General features: G+C 38.8%; 1 protein-coding gene across 3 annotated transcripts in view; it reads left to right on the top strand.

Annotated features, from left to right (window-relative positions):
- Nucleotides 1-16,349, top strand: part of agmo (alkylglycerol monooxygenase) — a 349,880-nt gene that overhangs the window by 33,444 nt on the left and 300,087 nt on the right. For all 3 annotated transcript variants that reach the window (XM_048549597.2, XM_059654521.1, XM_048549590.2), the window contains exon 2: nucleotides 2,549-2,679. In XM_048549597.2, the coding sequence (XP_048405554.1) occupies nucleotides 2,549-2,679 (131 nt within the window). The remainder of the gene's footprint in view (nucleotides 1-2,548; nucleotides 2,680-16,349) is intronic.

Genomic DNA, 16,349 nt, shown 5'->3' with positions numbered 1-16,349 from the left:
CAGCAATAACCTAATACAAGCATTGATTTGTTCAGTGATGTTCCTTAGGGAAGGAAATCAACCATTATTACTTGATCTGGCCTACATGTCACTCAGGACCCAGAAATATGGTAAATGAAGTTGTGGGAAAAACTTGTAATTGGAGGTTTTGGCAGGGAGGGGTCAAGTGGGGTAAATTGAAGCCAGGTCTGGCATCCCCAGAAACATTTCAGAGATAGCCAAAGAAAAGCTATGGGAAAGGACTGTTTTTGTGATCTGCCACTGTCATAGTTGCTTTCTAAAAAATGAATAAGCTTAAAAGCATCCCTCTCATTGTCATCCCTCGCACCCTTCATCCCCACACACACCCTCTGCCCAATCTATGTCATCCTGTGCCCTCTACCAACTCCATGTCCTATTAGATTTCCTGTCCCAACTGTTACACCTCTATCACCCTCTTGGTACTTTATTGCTGCATTGATGAATGCAGGCCCATGCCACTCACACACCATGCTTTTTGCTTACACCCTTCATACTAACTCATCTCACTATTTACCATGGAGGACCTTGTGTTCAGATGAAATAAGATAAATCTGTAAGTGACTTTTTCATAACCATACACTAAGAAAAATTGCATTGTTGAGAATTAATTTGCTATATTTAACTATCTATGTTGACATAATGCCTTGTAGCAACAAATTAAAAGCATTCTTCAAAGCTTTTGTATGCACTTGGACTGTCAATCAAATTGTAACTTGATAGGCGCACGTTGATAATGATGGGTTCTGAAATCAGTCATATCACACAGATCCTTTAATGATATCCCAAAGACATGTCAACAAGTGAGACAGCAATTTCTGATTTTGTTAATACTCAAAAAATTAAAAGCAGGTCTTTGAAATAATTTAAATGATGGCCTGGCTAATCTGCTGAGTTTCCTTAATGGCTTCATAGTTCCCATGATGTTGAGTTTGACAGTTCCTTTGATAGCTCTTTTGATGGACCCTTTGTCAGTTTGACAGTTCCAGTTAGTTTGTCTACTTTTTAATGTATATTCATATCTATTTGTAAAAATCTCAAAGGACACCATGCCTTTCCCTAAGATGTTCCCGGACCTATCCAAAATGGCATCTTTCTTCAGCCCTAACTTTAAAGAATTCTTGCAGCTTTAGACCTCTCCTGAACTTGAATACTTACAGTACCACTCACCTTAGTTCCCATCCCGGTCAAAATGGCAACCATTGGGTTCAGTAATGAAAATTCCACATTTAGGGCTTGGGTGCTCTTTTGGCTAAGCCCTTAAGCCAGGGACCTTCTCCATCATTTTGAAGATTGGAGCTCAAGTGTGTAATCTACTTAGAATGTAAGAACTAGGAGCAAGAGAAGGCAATTCAATCCCTTGAACCTGTTCTGCCATTTAATGCGACCATGGCTGATCTTATCGTGACCTCAACTCCATTTTCCTGCCCACTCTCCATAACCTTTTAACTCATTACTAATTAAACACCTCTCTATCTCTTCCTTAAATTTACTCAGCATCTGCCACACTTTGGAGTAGTGAATTCCACAGATTTACAACCCTGAGAGAAGTAATTTCTCCTCCTCTAAGTTTTAAATCTGCCACCCCTCGTCTTAAAATTATAACCTCTCGTTCTAGAATCCCCTGCATTAGGAAACATCTTTTCTCCATCACATTTGTCAATCCCCTCAGTATCGTCCATACTTTCTATCTTTTAGGGCAAAGATGGATAGATTTTTGAACCGTAAGGGAATTAAGGGTAATTTTGAGTGGGCAGGTAAGTGGCTCTGCGTCTGCAAAAAGATCAGCCATGATCTTCTTGAATGGTGAAGCAGGCTCAATGGGCCAGATGGCCTACTCCTGCTCCTATTTCCTCAATTAGGTCTCCTCTCATTCTTCTAAACTCTAGCCTGTATTGGCATAAACATACTTATTAATTGTGACTAAAATTTCTAGATCAACTTGTTTGGCAGGAGCTTGAACCCATTTATTTTAAAATTAACGAAGATTACAGCTCAATTTTTCATCTTTGTATCTCAATATTACGTGGGACATGTACAATCTTTTCTCTTTTGTTTCAATTTGGACTTGCCCCTCGATCTTCAAATCTAAACTGTTCTACTTCTGGATCTCAAAACCCTGAAACTTCGTTAGCCTTACCTTTCTCCTTTTACCATTTAAAACTCAAGCTCAACATTGTCTAATTACTGTGTATTCACTTATTTCTCGCTTCCTCTATTAATGCTTGTTGGGTCCTGCATGTTGTATCTAGCTTATTATTGTATTTCAAAATATGTGAAATGAATTGTAGAAGTACCAATTTATATGCATTGTCTTATTGTCGCCCTAAACTATCAAACACTGAAACATCATCTCTACTGTACGCTCCACTGTAGCTCCTAGTCTCCAAAGAGTAGAACGCTGGAAATTGTTGAATGCCTGAAATGTAGTTTTTTTGCTACTGTAAATCACTCATTAGCAGCTCGGTGATGCACATATGTTGTTTGAGTCAAAGATAAATTAATAAAAATTCTGGGTTATGTTTTGTAGGCAACACCGTATTTTGTGGGTCTGATGATCATTGAGCTGGTTGTCACCTGGTTTCAGAAGGGCAAAACTGTGTTTCGAATAAATGATGCACTGACTTCCATCAGTGCAGGCATCTTGTCAAGAACGCCAGAGTAAGTATTGTAAATTGTCATCTTGTTATCCTCTTGGGAGTAAATTTAAAATACTGATTTCTCAGCTAAATTTTGTGTGCTGGTTGAGATATGAAAGGTCACACAACTTTAAAGTGGAAATTTTGATTTTGATGGTTATTATTTGTGTGAAGAAAGGGTGATGGGAGTTTGGAATTCACTTCCTGTAAGGATTGTAGAGGCAGAAGCCCTCGTAACATTTTAAAAATATTTAAATATGCACTTGTGATGCAGGTTAAAGCTGAAACTTGTAATAGCAGAACATCTCAGGCAATCAAATAAAATTTAAATCAGTCTTACCTCTAGTCAGGTCGATACATGATACTGTTATATAATTTATCTGATTTATTAGACACCTGAATTTAGCTGGTTTTTAAAAAAATCTATGAGCAGATCGTCCCAGAATGTCCTCCTCATGGTGCTGATGCTGGACTGGGGTAGGCAAGGTCAGAAGTCTGTCGACACCAGGTGACAGTCCAACTGTTTTATTTGAAATCACAAGCTTTCATAGCACAGCTCCTTCATCAGGCTTCTTCACCAGCTGAATGAGCAGTGCTCCAAAAGCTCCTCATGCTTGACTGCGGGTAATGAGCGTCAAAATATCCATGAGATAAGACTTACAGGGCCATGAAATGATAGATATAAAGTTATTTCCGTCGTAAAATAGACATTGAAAATAACTGCTACAGTTAGGCAATCACTTTGAGAAGATGCAACAACATATCCACCATTTTTTTGCAATTGCAGTCATAATCATTACAAGAAAACCATGAGGAAATTCATTAGTGATTTGAAAAGACAAATTTTGTGAATTTATGAGTATCATTGTGCCCGTACTTTAAAGGTGAGTTTACCAATTGTGTCAGACAATTAAAAACTGCTGCAAGAGATGTACCTGTATTAACTTGGATAGGAATATATTTCTGGGATTCATGAATTCCCGAGCACTGTAGGTTATTTTGTAGTCTATTGATCCATGTTTTTTATTAGATTTCTACTATCCTTAAAAGCAAAGTTGACATTGACAAGGGTGCATTTACTGTCCATCTCTCAGCATCATGTGAACATGAAGGTGGCCCCTAGCCTTGATGTGTTGTAGTGCATCATCACAACATGCTATCAGTGGCACTAAGTTGGGAATCACAAGATTTTGATTTAGTGACACTTATGTGTGTTATTACCAAACTAGAGTTGTGCGCTTCTTGCGCTTCTTGATACGAATGTGAAAATGTTGCTCTTTCCATAGTCTTATTTTTTAAAACATTCTTTCTGGGGCTTAACAATGCCTTTAAGTTAGCTTGATGATTTGTTTCAGTGCATCCTGTAGGTGCTATACATTGCAACTATAACAATACCATTGGACTGCTTGTGGACGATCGGGTTCATTCTTAGGCTCTGCTGATCAAGCTGGTCTTGAATGATGCTGCGCTTCTTGAATGTTATAACGGATGCAACCATGCATTACATGGCTGACTTAAGCCTTGTAGTTAATGAACATGGTTAGGAGATGAGCCAGTCACTTCAAAATGCCCTATAGATCATTGCTTTGCTTGTGTTGCTGAAATTACTGGTTCAATTTGACCTCTGGTCATTGTGACTCCAAAGATGCTGCTGTAATTTGGGGAACTGGTTTGTCTTTTTCTTTTTGGAACTATATGTTTGCTGCCATTTATTTAATATAACTCATGATACCATAGAACAAATTCTTGGATCTCGGAAGTTAACTAAGAAGAGTTATTTACTTCACATAACTCAGATGAGATTGAAACAACTGTGTCTTTCATAAAATATGGTGCTCTACAGGGGTCTTAACTTATAAAGAAGGTGAGCAAAAGGGAACAATTTTAAGAGCTAAAAATAAAGATAAGAGATAAAGATAATTTTGAGCAAAGCTGAAGATGCTTAAGATAAAATGATAGCTGACGCAAGAATTCAATTTTTTGCATTCTTTATCGTGACTGAACTTGTGTTCATCAACTTTAGTGAAGTGAATAATCTAGAACTCAGGATTGAGCCAGTTGAACTGTTCGGCCAACATAAGCAAGTTCCCCAGAAATTAATCATCAGCAACTCCACACATAATGTAACTCGACACCATAAATTTAAAAGTATACATCTTTCAACATCAGTGTTTCCAATGTGTTTTTCTCTGTGTATCTGTGTAAAAATATGATACATCACACCATAAAATCCACTTTCTAAATAAGAAGAATTTTCTTCCGTGTTAAGATTTCTCAATTGAATGAATATTATTGCCTTAATACACGAGAAAAGATAAGGATTAAATGAGGGATTAATTTCATTACTGATCTTTGAAAAATTTAAATGCACGATCTGCCTGACAAAATCATTGTGACGTATTTAAAGCAGCGACATCAAAAACAGATGGGAGAGGAATTAGTGGCAAATAGGAACCAAATTACTCCGCCACTGAGTTAGTAGGAACTGCCGATGCTGGAGAATCTGAGGTAACACGGTGTGAAGTTGGATGAACACAGCGGGCCAAGCAGCATCAGAGGAGCAGGAAAGTTTGACATTTTGGGCCGGGACCCTTCTTCAGAAATGGGGGAGGGGAAGGGGATTCTGAAATAAATAGAGAGACAGGGAGAGGCGGATAGAAGATGGATAAAGGAGAAGATAGGGTGAGAGGTGACACAGGTTAAAGAGGCAGGGTTAGAGCCAGTGAAGGTGAATGTAGGTGGGGAGTTGGTGGGGATAGGTCAGTCCAGGGAGGGCGGACAGGTCGTGGGAGCTGGGGGGGAGCGGGACGAGGTTAGTGGTATGGGGATGGGGGTGGGGCTTGAGATAGGACGAATGGTTAGGGAGGCGGGGACTAGCTGGGCTGGTTTTGGCATGTGGTAGGGGGAGGGGAGATTTTGAAGCTTGTGAAATCCACGTTGATACCCTTGGGCTGCAGAGTTCCCAAGTGATATATGAGATGCTGTTCCTGCATCTTTCAGGTGGCATCATCGTGGCAATGCAGGAGGCCCAGGATGGATATGTCGTCCGAGGAGTGGGCCAGGGTCGTATTGAAATAGTTCACATCTCAGCCAATAATAACTGTTGTAGCTTGCAGAATTGAGAAGATTGACCAAGTTTGTAACTATGGACAATGACTTTTTAATTTACAGTTAGAATGTGTCAATTGATTTAACATTTGGATGTTGGCTTGATTGTCGTATCTGATTTGTATCCTAATCTCCAAGTCAGTAACTTAAATTGCAGCTCACATGCTGATTATGAAGTGTGAATTTTTTGTTTGGACTTGTCGCAGACGATTTACTTCTCATTAGATCTTACAAGTGTAGGATGCGGAGAAAGATTAGGCAGGGACGAGTTCACTTGTGCAATTTAAATTAATTGAGAAATGTACTAACTTCATTATGAACACATGATCTTTCAGCTTGATTTTACAGTCCAAGCTTAATACAAACATAATCTGCTCCATTTTGCATACTAAAGTAATAGGTAAGGCCTGAATTAATCAATGTGGATGCCAAAGCAGCTGCTTTTTGCTATGTTTCACTTAATTAATCATTCTTATATTGTGTTTTATTAGAAATTTTATTGGTGAAGGCTGAACATTTTTTTGTCCTGTCTTTGTCATATGACTATTTGAATGAGTACTGTTATTTGAGTTGAAAGAAAATAACCAAGTTTTTGTGGGACAAAAGAGCATTAATTCAATACATATGCAAGATTTATTATATTTGAATTATGGATGGAAACACCTGAGGAAGACCTTGCTAAGTGTGTTTTTTGCAGTAAAAATGCATTCGGAGTAGATTTAAGGAAAATTTCTGACGAGCCTTGAAATTTCTTTTGGATTAAGCATACCAAATGACAAATCTGAATGTGAATTTGGGGATCCTCATGGCACGTGATATGAAACTTATTTAGAGATAAGTTCTTTACTAATTGTCTATTCACCTCAGTTTCTTTCAATAGTCAAACCAGTTATGGTCTAGTGTCATTTAGTGAATGCTGGGGCAATTGGTTACATTTGAATAGTGATCATGTGGATTACCAGTAATCTAATTCCCCACCCCACTATTTTGCCTGATTTAATCAATCTGTTCTTTTACATGAAGTATACATTTTTGAAGTGCATTCACACTTCACAAGCTGGATTTTAAATCTGTGATCATGAACTAAAAATGTGGGATAGTTCCAGGATTTGACCTCACACAGCATACATTTGATCTATTCAACGAAATCTTCAACACTCCAGCCAATTAAAAGCCAGGGAATGGGCTTGCCCTCAAATCGAGGTTGTCAATTGACATTCATTACTGGAGGGTACTGCCCAGTACTTCGGGATTGGCAACACAACCTTCCAAGATGGGAGCTGCCAAAATGAACATATTAACAGCAAGACAAAAGTGCAGGTAACAGTAAGGCTATAGTATGATCCTGGTCCAGGCCACTATGAGCTGTCCACATTGGTGACTGGAAACTCCAATTGGTGTGGGAATGGGCCTTAATATGCCACATAATTACAGATAATTAATGACAGTTCAATATTCTCAAAATTGTTCAGTGTCAGGATCTTGGTGGCAAACTGACCTGAAGCTCAGATAATGAAATGTGAGGCTAGATGAACACAGCAGGCCCAGCAGCATCTCAGGAGCACAAAAGCTGACGTTTCGGACCTAGACCCTTCATCAGAGGGTCTAGGCCCGAAACGTCAGCTTTTGTGCTCCTGAGATGCTGCTGGGCCTGCTGTGTTCATCCAGCCTCACATTTCATTATCTTGGATTCTCCAGCATCTGCAGTTCCCATTATCACTGACCTGAAGCTCAGGCCAGTGGTGAGCTTTTCCACCATTAGCTAAAGCATCATTTTGTCTCCCAGTGTAACAACCAATCTGATTGTTTTTGATATGCAAAGCATTTCATTGTGTACATGGCACCTTTAACTTTGAGCATTTGGAACTGCATGAGAAATGCATTAATGTGCCAATTTGATCTTGACTTGCACAGGAAATTTTGGGGTACTGCACAGCCATGCAGTTTAAAGGGAAGATTGGAATGCACTTTTTCTAAATTGAATCAAGAATACTACTTTCATTTAGGAAACTCAGTGCCCAGTTGTTTTTCCAGAGCTGTCTACAGAGCTTGTTATAATTTGCTTAAATATATTAAATAAAATTTATGTATATAAAAGTATTTACTCGTCGAAAAGCTAACGTACCATTTCAGATACATGACAACAGAGTTTTCCAAAGTTTTGCCCTTTAATCAGGGAGAGGTATTTACATTTGGTTTGGATTTAAAAAAACACAGGTTTCTTGGCTGATAAACTGAAAGCGCTCCCCCTCGATATGAAATAGTTTTTGATAGCTTCGATCTCGATTTGCAATTGGCTTCAAAACTTGGACATTTCTAATGTGTCGGAAATTGGTGCCAATTCAGTGCGTGCCCACAATCACCAAGCCTTTGTTTATGAGAAAGAATGATAATTACAAGTAGAGGACAGTTAAAATATGTCAAAATTTGATCCCTGCAGTTTGTCAGAGTTGGCTTATAAACTGTTTGGATTCATGGCCAGAACAGAGTCATTTGTGAAAAGGGTCGCTTTCTAAGGACCATTTGACAGGCAGGATATCATGTAAGTGAGTAATGAAGTCATTGGAATGAAGAGATGTAGAAAGCCCACCACGACCCAACAGAAATTGATCGTGATTTTCAGTGGAGCTATGAGCTTCTAGTGTTGTATTAGTGGATCAGCAGATGCAGAGGGAAATGGTAATGATGAAACCAATGGACCAAAACAGTTGAACTGAGCTGGTTTGAACAGCAGCCGAAAAATGATGATCACTACGCAAAATTAGAAATAGCAAGGTACTTTAAGCTGCTTTAACTCATTCTGGTAATGGATGGTACAACAGGCTTTACAGAAGACTAGTTTCAATGTCCACCAGATCCAAGTGTATGGCAGCAGATTAGAGACATGGAAAAAGTATCAGAGAAAATAGAAATTAAATGGAATGGACCAAATGAAGCATGAATTCCATTCGGGGTGCAGAAAGAGCCTATGGAATCCAATAGAAGCAGTCTGTACATTCTCTTCAGAAAGCAGTGGTAAAATATAATTTGAAACAAACCGAGAACCAGGGAGAGTGGAATTCACTTCAGGAAAATGTGGAATTCTGCCCATGCACCTTAATAACAGTAGAATAAAGAGAAGATGGTGATAGAATGGAATCTAGTCCAGAAATCTTGGGCTTGAATTTTGCCCCATCTCTGGGACCAGGACTGGAATAGACAGAGCCAATAACAGTCCTGCCAGTTGGCTTGACAATGCCTGGCAACACCCTGCTCTTGGGTATTTTTGTGGAGGATAACTTCAGTATCTGGTAAGTAGAAAATTATTAACAGGAAGTGTTGTGAACAAAGTCCTATCTGGCTTTCTTAGGTACGAATCTCTTGTGTGGCATGGTGAGTGACTTATTGTTGTACTTTATCTGATATGACTAAGCTATTCAGGATTCCCTACATGTCAACTAATGTAATTATCAGATGTATAAATCTCATATGATTGCTTCAGATCGAAGTACATATGGGTAATAAATGCATACAATAAATTGCTAAATTATTCCCCTTAATTTCCCGGGTGTTTCTGTCTCTTTCTTCGAAGCATGCTTAGGGTGTGTTGCTAGTCTTTCCAGTTTTTCATTGTTTAGATTTAATTTAATTGCTGAATTCGTAATGGTTTAAATCCCTTTTAATGAAGAAACAGTAGTTGTCAATGCATGTGGACTCCTGTTCTCAGGTACGACAATCTGGTTGCATGTAAGTTTGTTGAAATATGGAATAATCCACATTTTGCCTCAGAAATCGAAACTGGGGGATGAAAAACCCAGCATTTTCAAAAGGAAGAACATTTCCCTACTTTTGCAAATTTTTCACCTTTTTTGTTTTCACACAACAAATACTGTTCTCTTCAGGCTACTTTGTACTTTTGGCATAACACAACATCTGTCTTTGTGTATTTCCTCCTCTTCCCACTGCACATATAATTTACAGTGGGATCAGATCTGACAATCTAATCATTGATCCAATCGCAGCATTGACAAGGAATGATTCTTTTTTCCCCATTCAAATGAAAAAAAATTTAATCTAAAGCATGAGAGTAAATAAAGTTCTGCCAGAGTTTAGTTCAAATGCATTGCCGATCCATTGCATAACGAGATTTTCCTACTACTTCTTGCTCCCTTGATGTTTTGTGCTAATTGAAAATGTACCCATTAATTATTATGTACAGTTAACAAAAAGTGGCCAAATGTTTTTGGATTTCAGGTTTGGATTCAGACCACTGAAATTTGAAACACAAATTAATGAAAACGCAACAGTGTAATTGAGATAGGAAGCTAGAATGAATCAGTTGAAAACATTCCACATAAATACTCCAAGTTGATTAGATCATGACAAAAGAAATCAGACAATCCTTTAGACCAATCAGATACATAGGGATGAATTTTCTGGTCTTCTGGTCTCAGTCTTGCAGGACTCTTTAGTTGTCACTAGCTTTTCTGGCATAACCTGCACGGAAGCAGTCACATAATGAGTTGCCTCTGTGCTCACCAGCAGATTAAGGAGTGTAAGTTTATATTTGAGGCTAGAAGCTCAAGTCAGTGACCTCACAGTACTATCAGGCTGGAAGCCCATTGCGAGAAGTGAGCATTGTACCTCTTAAAGCCATAGTATCGTCACATGATCATGAGGTTAATTTTCAAGTATTAACTTTATTTCTACCACGTTAGCAAGGCCGTAGTGCCCGTAACAGCACCCGCACCCCCTACAACCTTAATCCATAAAAACAAGTCTTAACTTCTCGGGGACTTTTTTCCGGGTTGGATTTGCCGAGCTGGGAATTATCTCGACACTGTGCTCCTGATCTGGGAGCAAAAGTTCTGGCCTAACTTTTAGTTCAGGTGCCCTCATGGCCTGTTGCATAACTGAGATTTTCCTAAAATTTTCCAAACGGCTTTTTCACTCCGTTTATGTTTTCTTTATTATTTCACTGAACCAAATCTTAGCGAGAAGTTAAAACTTTCAAATGTTAAAGCATTGAGAAAAAAAGTACGTCTTTAAAATAAATAAAACATTTAAAAAAAATCCCACAGCATTCCTTTAAAATTAATGCCAGGGTTCTGGAGATGTTCATAAATCATTTTGATTTACATATAATTTAAAAAGAGAGTGCAGCAATCTCAGGAGAAAGGAACAAGGAGTGAATTAATGAATGTGTTGGGCATACATCAACTATAAAATCAGCAGTGTTGATGGAGCACTATTTGGAAGTTTCTTCTTCAAACCCTTTGCCTGATATTTCATCAGAGGCTAATCTGATCTTCTGCTGCAACTTCAGCAAGAAAAGGTGCCAAAACATTCATGAAATATTGTAAGACTGCCAGGTTTCCTTTCATCTCATGGTGAAATTAAAATGGGTGATCAGTAGAACATCCATGGAAATCCATCATAGAGTAGTATGGTGTGTGATTCTATTATAAAAGACCCTCAATTTCTATTTGTGTTGCTATTGCTAATTTGACAATTTTGGCTACTCATTATTTTGCAGAAAACTGTTTCATTTTCCTTTCCATAGACTTTATACCCAAAAATGCAGACAGACAACTTACTTACAGTTCTGGCTCTGTGTACTGCTCAGTACAACGTATGCAGAAGGAAGTGCTTAGTTTTCAGTTGCCATTTAATTCTTTTTGATAAATTAATTCTGTGCAGGTTAACTGGTGCAAGAACATAGAGTGTTGGATAAAATCGAGGCAGAGGCGTAATCTTATAGAGGTTTATAAAATCATGAGGTGCATGGATGAGGTGAATTGCCTGGATCTTTTTCCCAGAGGGAGGGAGTCAAAAACTAGAAGGTGTACGCTTAAGGTGTGAGGGGAAAGATTTTAAAAAGACTTGAGGGGTAACTTTTTCCACACAGAGGGCGGTGCACATATCGAATGAGCCATCAGGGCAAGTGGTGAGGGCTGGTATAATTACAACTTTTAAAAGGCGTCTGGATGGGTACATGAACAGGAAGGGTTTAAGGGATATGGGCCACATGCTGGCAAATGCGACTGGGTCCCGATTGGGATGTGTGGTTGGCACGGATAATTTGGACCAAAGCGTCTTTTTCCATGCTCATAACTCTATGCCTCTATAACTCACATTCTCTCTATTATAATTCCAAATAGTTTCAACGTTCAAATGTGTTGTCTGTACATTTATAATGAATGAAATACAACAAGATCACATTCGGTGATGCATCAGAATAGCTGTTTTGCATTAGTCTTAAAAGGGATTACGTTCTTGTAAAAAAAAGTTGCCAATTATCATTCCCATTATCATTTTGCTTATATATCTCATTCTATTCTAACAAAATGCTATGACTTCATCCCAAACTGAAAGGCAAGATATTTACACTGATTGTTAACTTTCCAGCTTGACAAGGTAGCAAGATTCTCATTGATCCACTGTTCCTTTTTATGGTTATTGGAACAGCTTGAGTGGCTCTGCCATTTCTGAATTAATTGGCTTTGGTGCTTAGAGTGTGGAAATAATTGCAGATGATCAGAGCCCCAATCAGTGACTGTGATAGAAAAAAATTGTAATTGTGAAATATTATCATTTCCTCAGAGTCTGATTTTTACCAGACGTAAAGACATCTGTAGGACAAATGTACAGAATTACAGTTTCACAAGAAGTATAACTACAATGCATTCTCACTAATTGCAACTAAAGCCTAATTCTGTGTGCTTATTTATTTAGTTCATTCTGCATGCAGATTCATAAATGAATAATTGTGTTTATTTCGTCAAGGGGGCTTTTATTATTTTAGACACTTCTGCTCCAATTTTAGTCATTAAATTTAAGGAAACATTTAAAACCTCGTTACAATGCAGACATTAACTTTCTTTTATTCTTCCTTGGGATGTGGGCATCTCTGGCAAGGCCAGCATTTGTTACCCGTCCCTAATTGCCTTTGAGGATGCAGTGGTGAGCTGTCTGTCTGAACCACTCCAGTCTATCCTGTTCAGGTACACTCTTAGGGATTTTGGCAAGGAAATGCCAGGATTTGACTCAGCAACAGTTAAAACTGTACAGTTCTAAGTCAAGGTGATACGTTGCTCGGAGAAAACCAGCACATGGTGCAGCTGTGCGCTTGATACCTTTGTCATTCTGGGTGGCAGAGTTCACCAGTTTAGAAGGTGCTGTTTAGGACCCATTACTGATATCACTTTCAATGTAATTGTTAGCAAAGCTGAACACTCAATTTGTCCACATATCCCATCCTGAATATGTGTGGCTTCAAAAATGATGTTGTTAGCCCATCAACTATTCAAGTTAGAAGGAGATTATTCAAAAATGTATTATTTTTAATTATATGATGATGAAAAGAGTATTGTTATCAACATTTTTAACATGCTTATACTTCAGCATGTGTCGCAGCCAAGCTATTAAAATGGTCACTAATATTTTACAGTTTCTTTTATGCGTGAAGATTTCTTTTCACTTTTTTAAAGCCACAATAGTTATTATTTGTAATGTTAAATTTTGTAAATCATTGTCATTTTTTTGAAGATACAGATTTAAGAATCTCTGAAGAAGACTCATGTCAAATGCAATCTTATCTCTGTCTCTCTCTCCACAGAGGTTGCCAGACCAATTGACTTTCTTCAGCCCTTTCCATTTTCCATGAAAGATTTAAGAGGACTTGTTCATAACTACAGTACATTCTATAGTAATATGAAAAACTCTGAACAATTAGAGCCCTTTGTATGTTTAGTATAGCTACATTGGATTCCAAAAGCATGTGTTCTGAAAGAGTGTAACAAAGGTTTGCATCAATCTTTATGGTGGAAGATACTTAGAACATCCCATTAATATCACTTGTGTGGAGAAGGAATTAAGTACCATCACCATCACTAGAGAAGTAGTAGTAGACAAACTGATGATGTGAAAGCCAGATAAGTCCCCTGGCCCTGACAGCTTGAACCCTATGAACCTAAAGGAAGTAGCTACAGAGATAGTGGATAAATTGATTGTAATTTTCCACAAATCCTTGGAGTCTGACAATTTTCCAATCCTGCAACTCCTTCCAATGTGACACCTCTTTTCAAAAATGGAGGGAAACAAAAACTGGGTGACTTTAGGCTAATTAGCCTAACATCTGTTGTTGGAAAAATGATAGAATCAATTATTAAGGAAGTACTACTATGTTTGGGAAAATAACAGTTGAATCAAGCAGTGTCAGTGTAGCAAAATATGCCAGATCAATTTTAAGAGTTTTATGAGGAAGTCTGAGCCACAGTGGATCGCGGGGAACTGGTAGATGTAACATGGTGTGAAGCTGGATGAACACAGCAGACCAAGCAGCATCAGAGGAGCAGGAAAGTTTGATGTTTCAGGTCCGGACACTTCTTCAGAACTGGTAGATGTGTTGTATTTGGACTTCAAAAAGATGCTTGACAAAGTACCTCATAAAAGGTTCTGTCATTAGATAAGAACCCATGGCGCTGGAGGTAGTATCGTTGCATGGATAAAGAATTGACTAATAGGCAGGAAACAGCAACTTTTACAGGTTGGTGACCTCTAACCAGTAGGGTTCCACAGGGATCAGTGCTGGGATTGTGCTCCTGAGATGCTGCTGGGCCTGCTGCGTTCATCCAGCTCCACACTTTGTTATCTGTGCTGGGATTGTGACTGGCTACAATATGTATTAATGGCTCGGAGGAAGGAAGCGAATGTACTGCTGCTAATTATGCAGATATGTAAGTGGAAAGTTGGCAAATGGAGTATAATGTGGGAAAGTGTGAAATTGCTCATTTTGGAAGGGGGAACAAAAGGCCAAAATATTATTTGAATTGGACTAACTGCAGAATACCACAACACAAAAGGACTTGGGGTACTTGTGCTCTGGATGGAATATTGGCCCTTATTTCAAAGGATTAGAGGATAAGAGTGGTGAAGATTTACTGCAACTGATCAAGGTCCTGCTGAGACCACATCTGGAGTACTGTGAGCAGTTTTGGTCCCCTTATTTGAGAAAAGATATTTCATTGGAGGCCTTTTAGTGAATGCTCACAGGGATGATCCCCATTATGGAGGGATTATCTAATGACTAAAGGCTAAGCAGGTTGGGACTCTATGTGTTGGAATTTAGAGGAATAAAAGGTGATCTCATGGAAACATGTAGGATTTTGAATGAATTTGACAGGCCAAATGCCAAAAGGATGTTTGTCTTCATGGGACAGTCTAGAACCAGAGGACAAGGTCTCAGAATAAAGAGGCACCAATTTAAGACCAAGATGAGGAGGAATTTCCTCTCTGAAGATTGAGAGCCTTTGGAGCTCCTTGCCACAGAGAGCTGTGGGTGTAGGCTGAGATAGATAGATAGATAAATTCTTGATCAGTCAGGGAATCCAGGATTATAGGGAAGGCAGGAAAGTGAACGTGAGGAATGTTGGCTCAGCCATGATCCTATTTAATGGTGGAGTCAGCTTAGAGGGCTGAGTGGTTTACTCCTGTTCCTAATTCTAATGGTTTTCTTAACAGTTTGGCTTTGAAAACCAATTGCAAGAATTTTTCTATTCTTCATTCAACATATTGTATTTGTAAAACAAATAATTATTAAATGACTGTTTAACATTGGGGGAAACATTTATTGGTACTTAAGTTCTGGCTTAATTCCTAATTGAACCCAAATACGTCACAGAGTCACAGAATTATACAGCATGGAAAAAGACCCTTCAGCCCAACTCATCCATGCCGTCCAGATCACCTAAATTTACTGGTCCCATTTGCCAGCATTTGGCCCATATCCCTCTAACCCTTTCCTATTCATATACTCATCCAGATGTCTTTTAAATGTTGTAATTGTACAAACCTCCACTACTTCCTCTGGCAGCTCATTCCATATATGCCCCGCTGTCTGTATGAAAAATTTGCCCCTTAGGTCCTTTTTTAAATATTTCTCCTTTCACCTAAAATCTATGCCCCCTAGTTTTTGACTCCCCAACCCAAGGGAAGAGGCCTTCTCTTTACCCTACCCATGTCTCTCATGATTTTACAAACCTCTGTAGGTCATCCCTCAGCCTCTGACCCTCTAGGGAAAATACCTCTAGCCTATTCAGCCTGTCCCTATAGTTCAAACTTTCTAATCCCAGCAACATCCTTGTAAATCTATTCTGAACCCTTCCAAGTTTTACAGCATCCCTCCTATAGCAGGGAGACCAGAATTGCATGCAGTATTTCAAAAGTGGCCGAACCAATGTCCTGTACAGCTGCAACATGACCTCCCAACTCCTACTCAGTGCACTGTCCAATAAAGGTAAGCATACCAAATGCCGCCTTCACTATCCTGTCTACCTGTGGCTCTACTTTCAAGGAACTATGAACCTATGCTCCAAGGTCTATTTGTTCTGCAACACTTTCCAGGACCTTACCATGAAGTATCTAAGTCCTGTCCTGATTTGCCTTTCCAAAATGCAACACTTTGCATTTATCTAAATTAAACTCCATCTGCCACTCCTCAGCCCATTGGCCCATTTGATCAAGATCCCATTGTATTCTGAGGTAACCTTCCTCACTGTCCACTACATCTCCAATTTTGGTGCCACCTGCAAACTTACTAGCCAC

Source organism: Stegostoma tigrinum, chromosome 2 (genome assembly GCF_030684315.1).
Source record: "Stegostoma tigrinum isolate sSteTig4 chromosome 2, sSteTig4.hap1, whole genome shotgun sequence".
Lineage (NCBI taxonomy): Eukaryota > Metazoa > Chordata > Chondrichthyes > Orectolobiformes > Stegostomatidae > Stegostoma > Stegostoma tigrinum.
The sequence above is the reverse complement of the archived record's forward strand: the minus strand, read 5'-3'. Positions and strand labels throughout refer to the sequence as shown.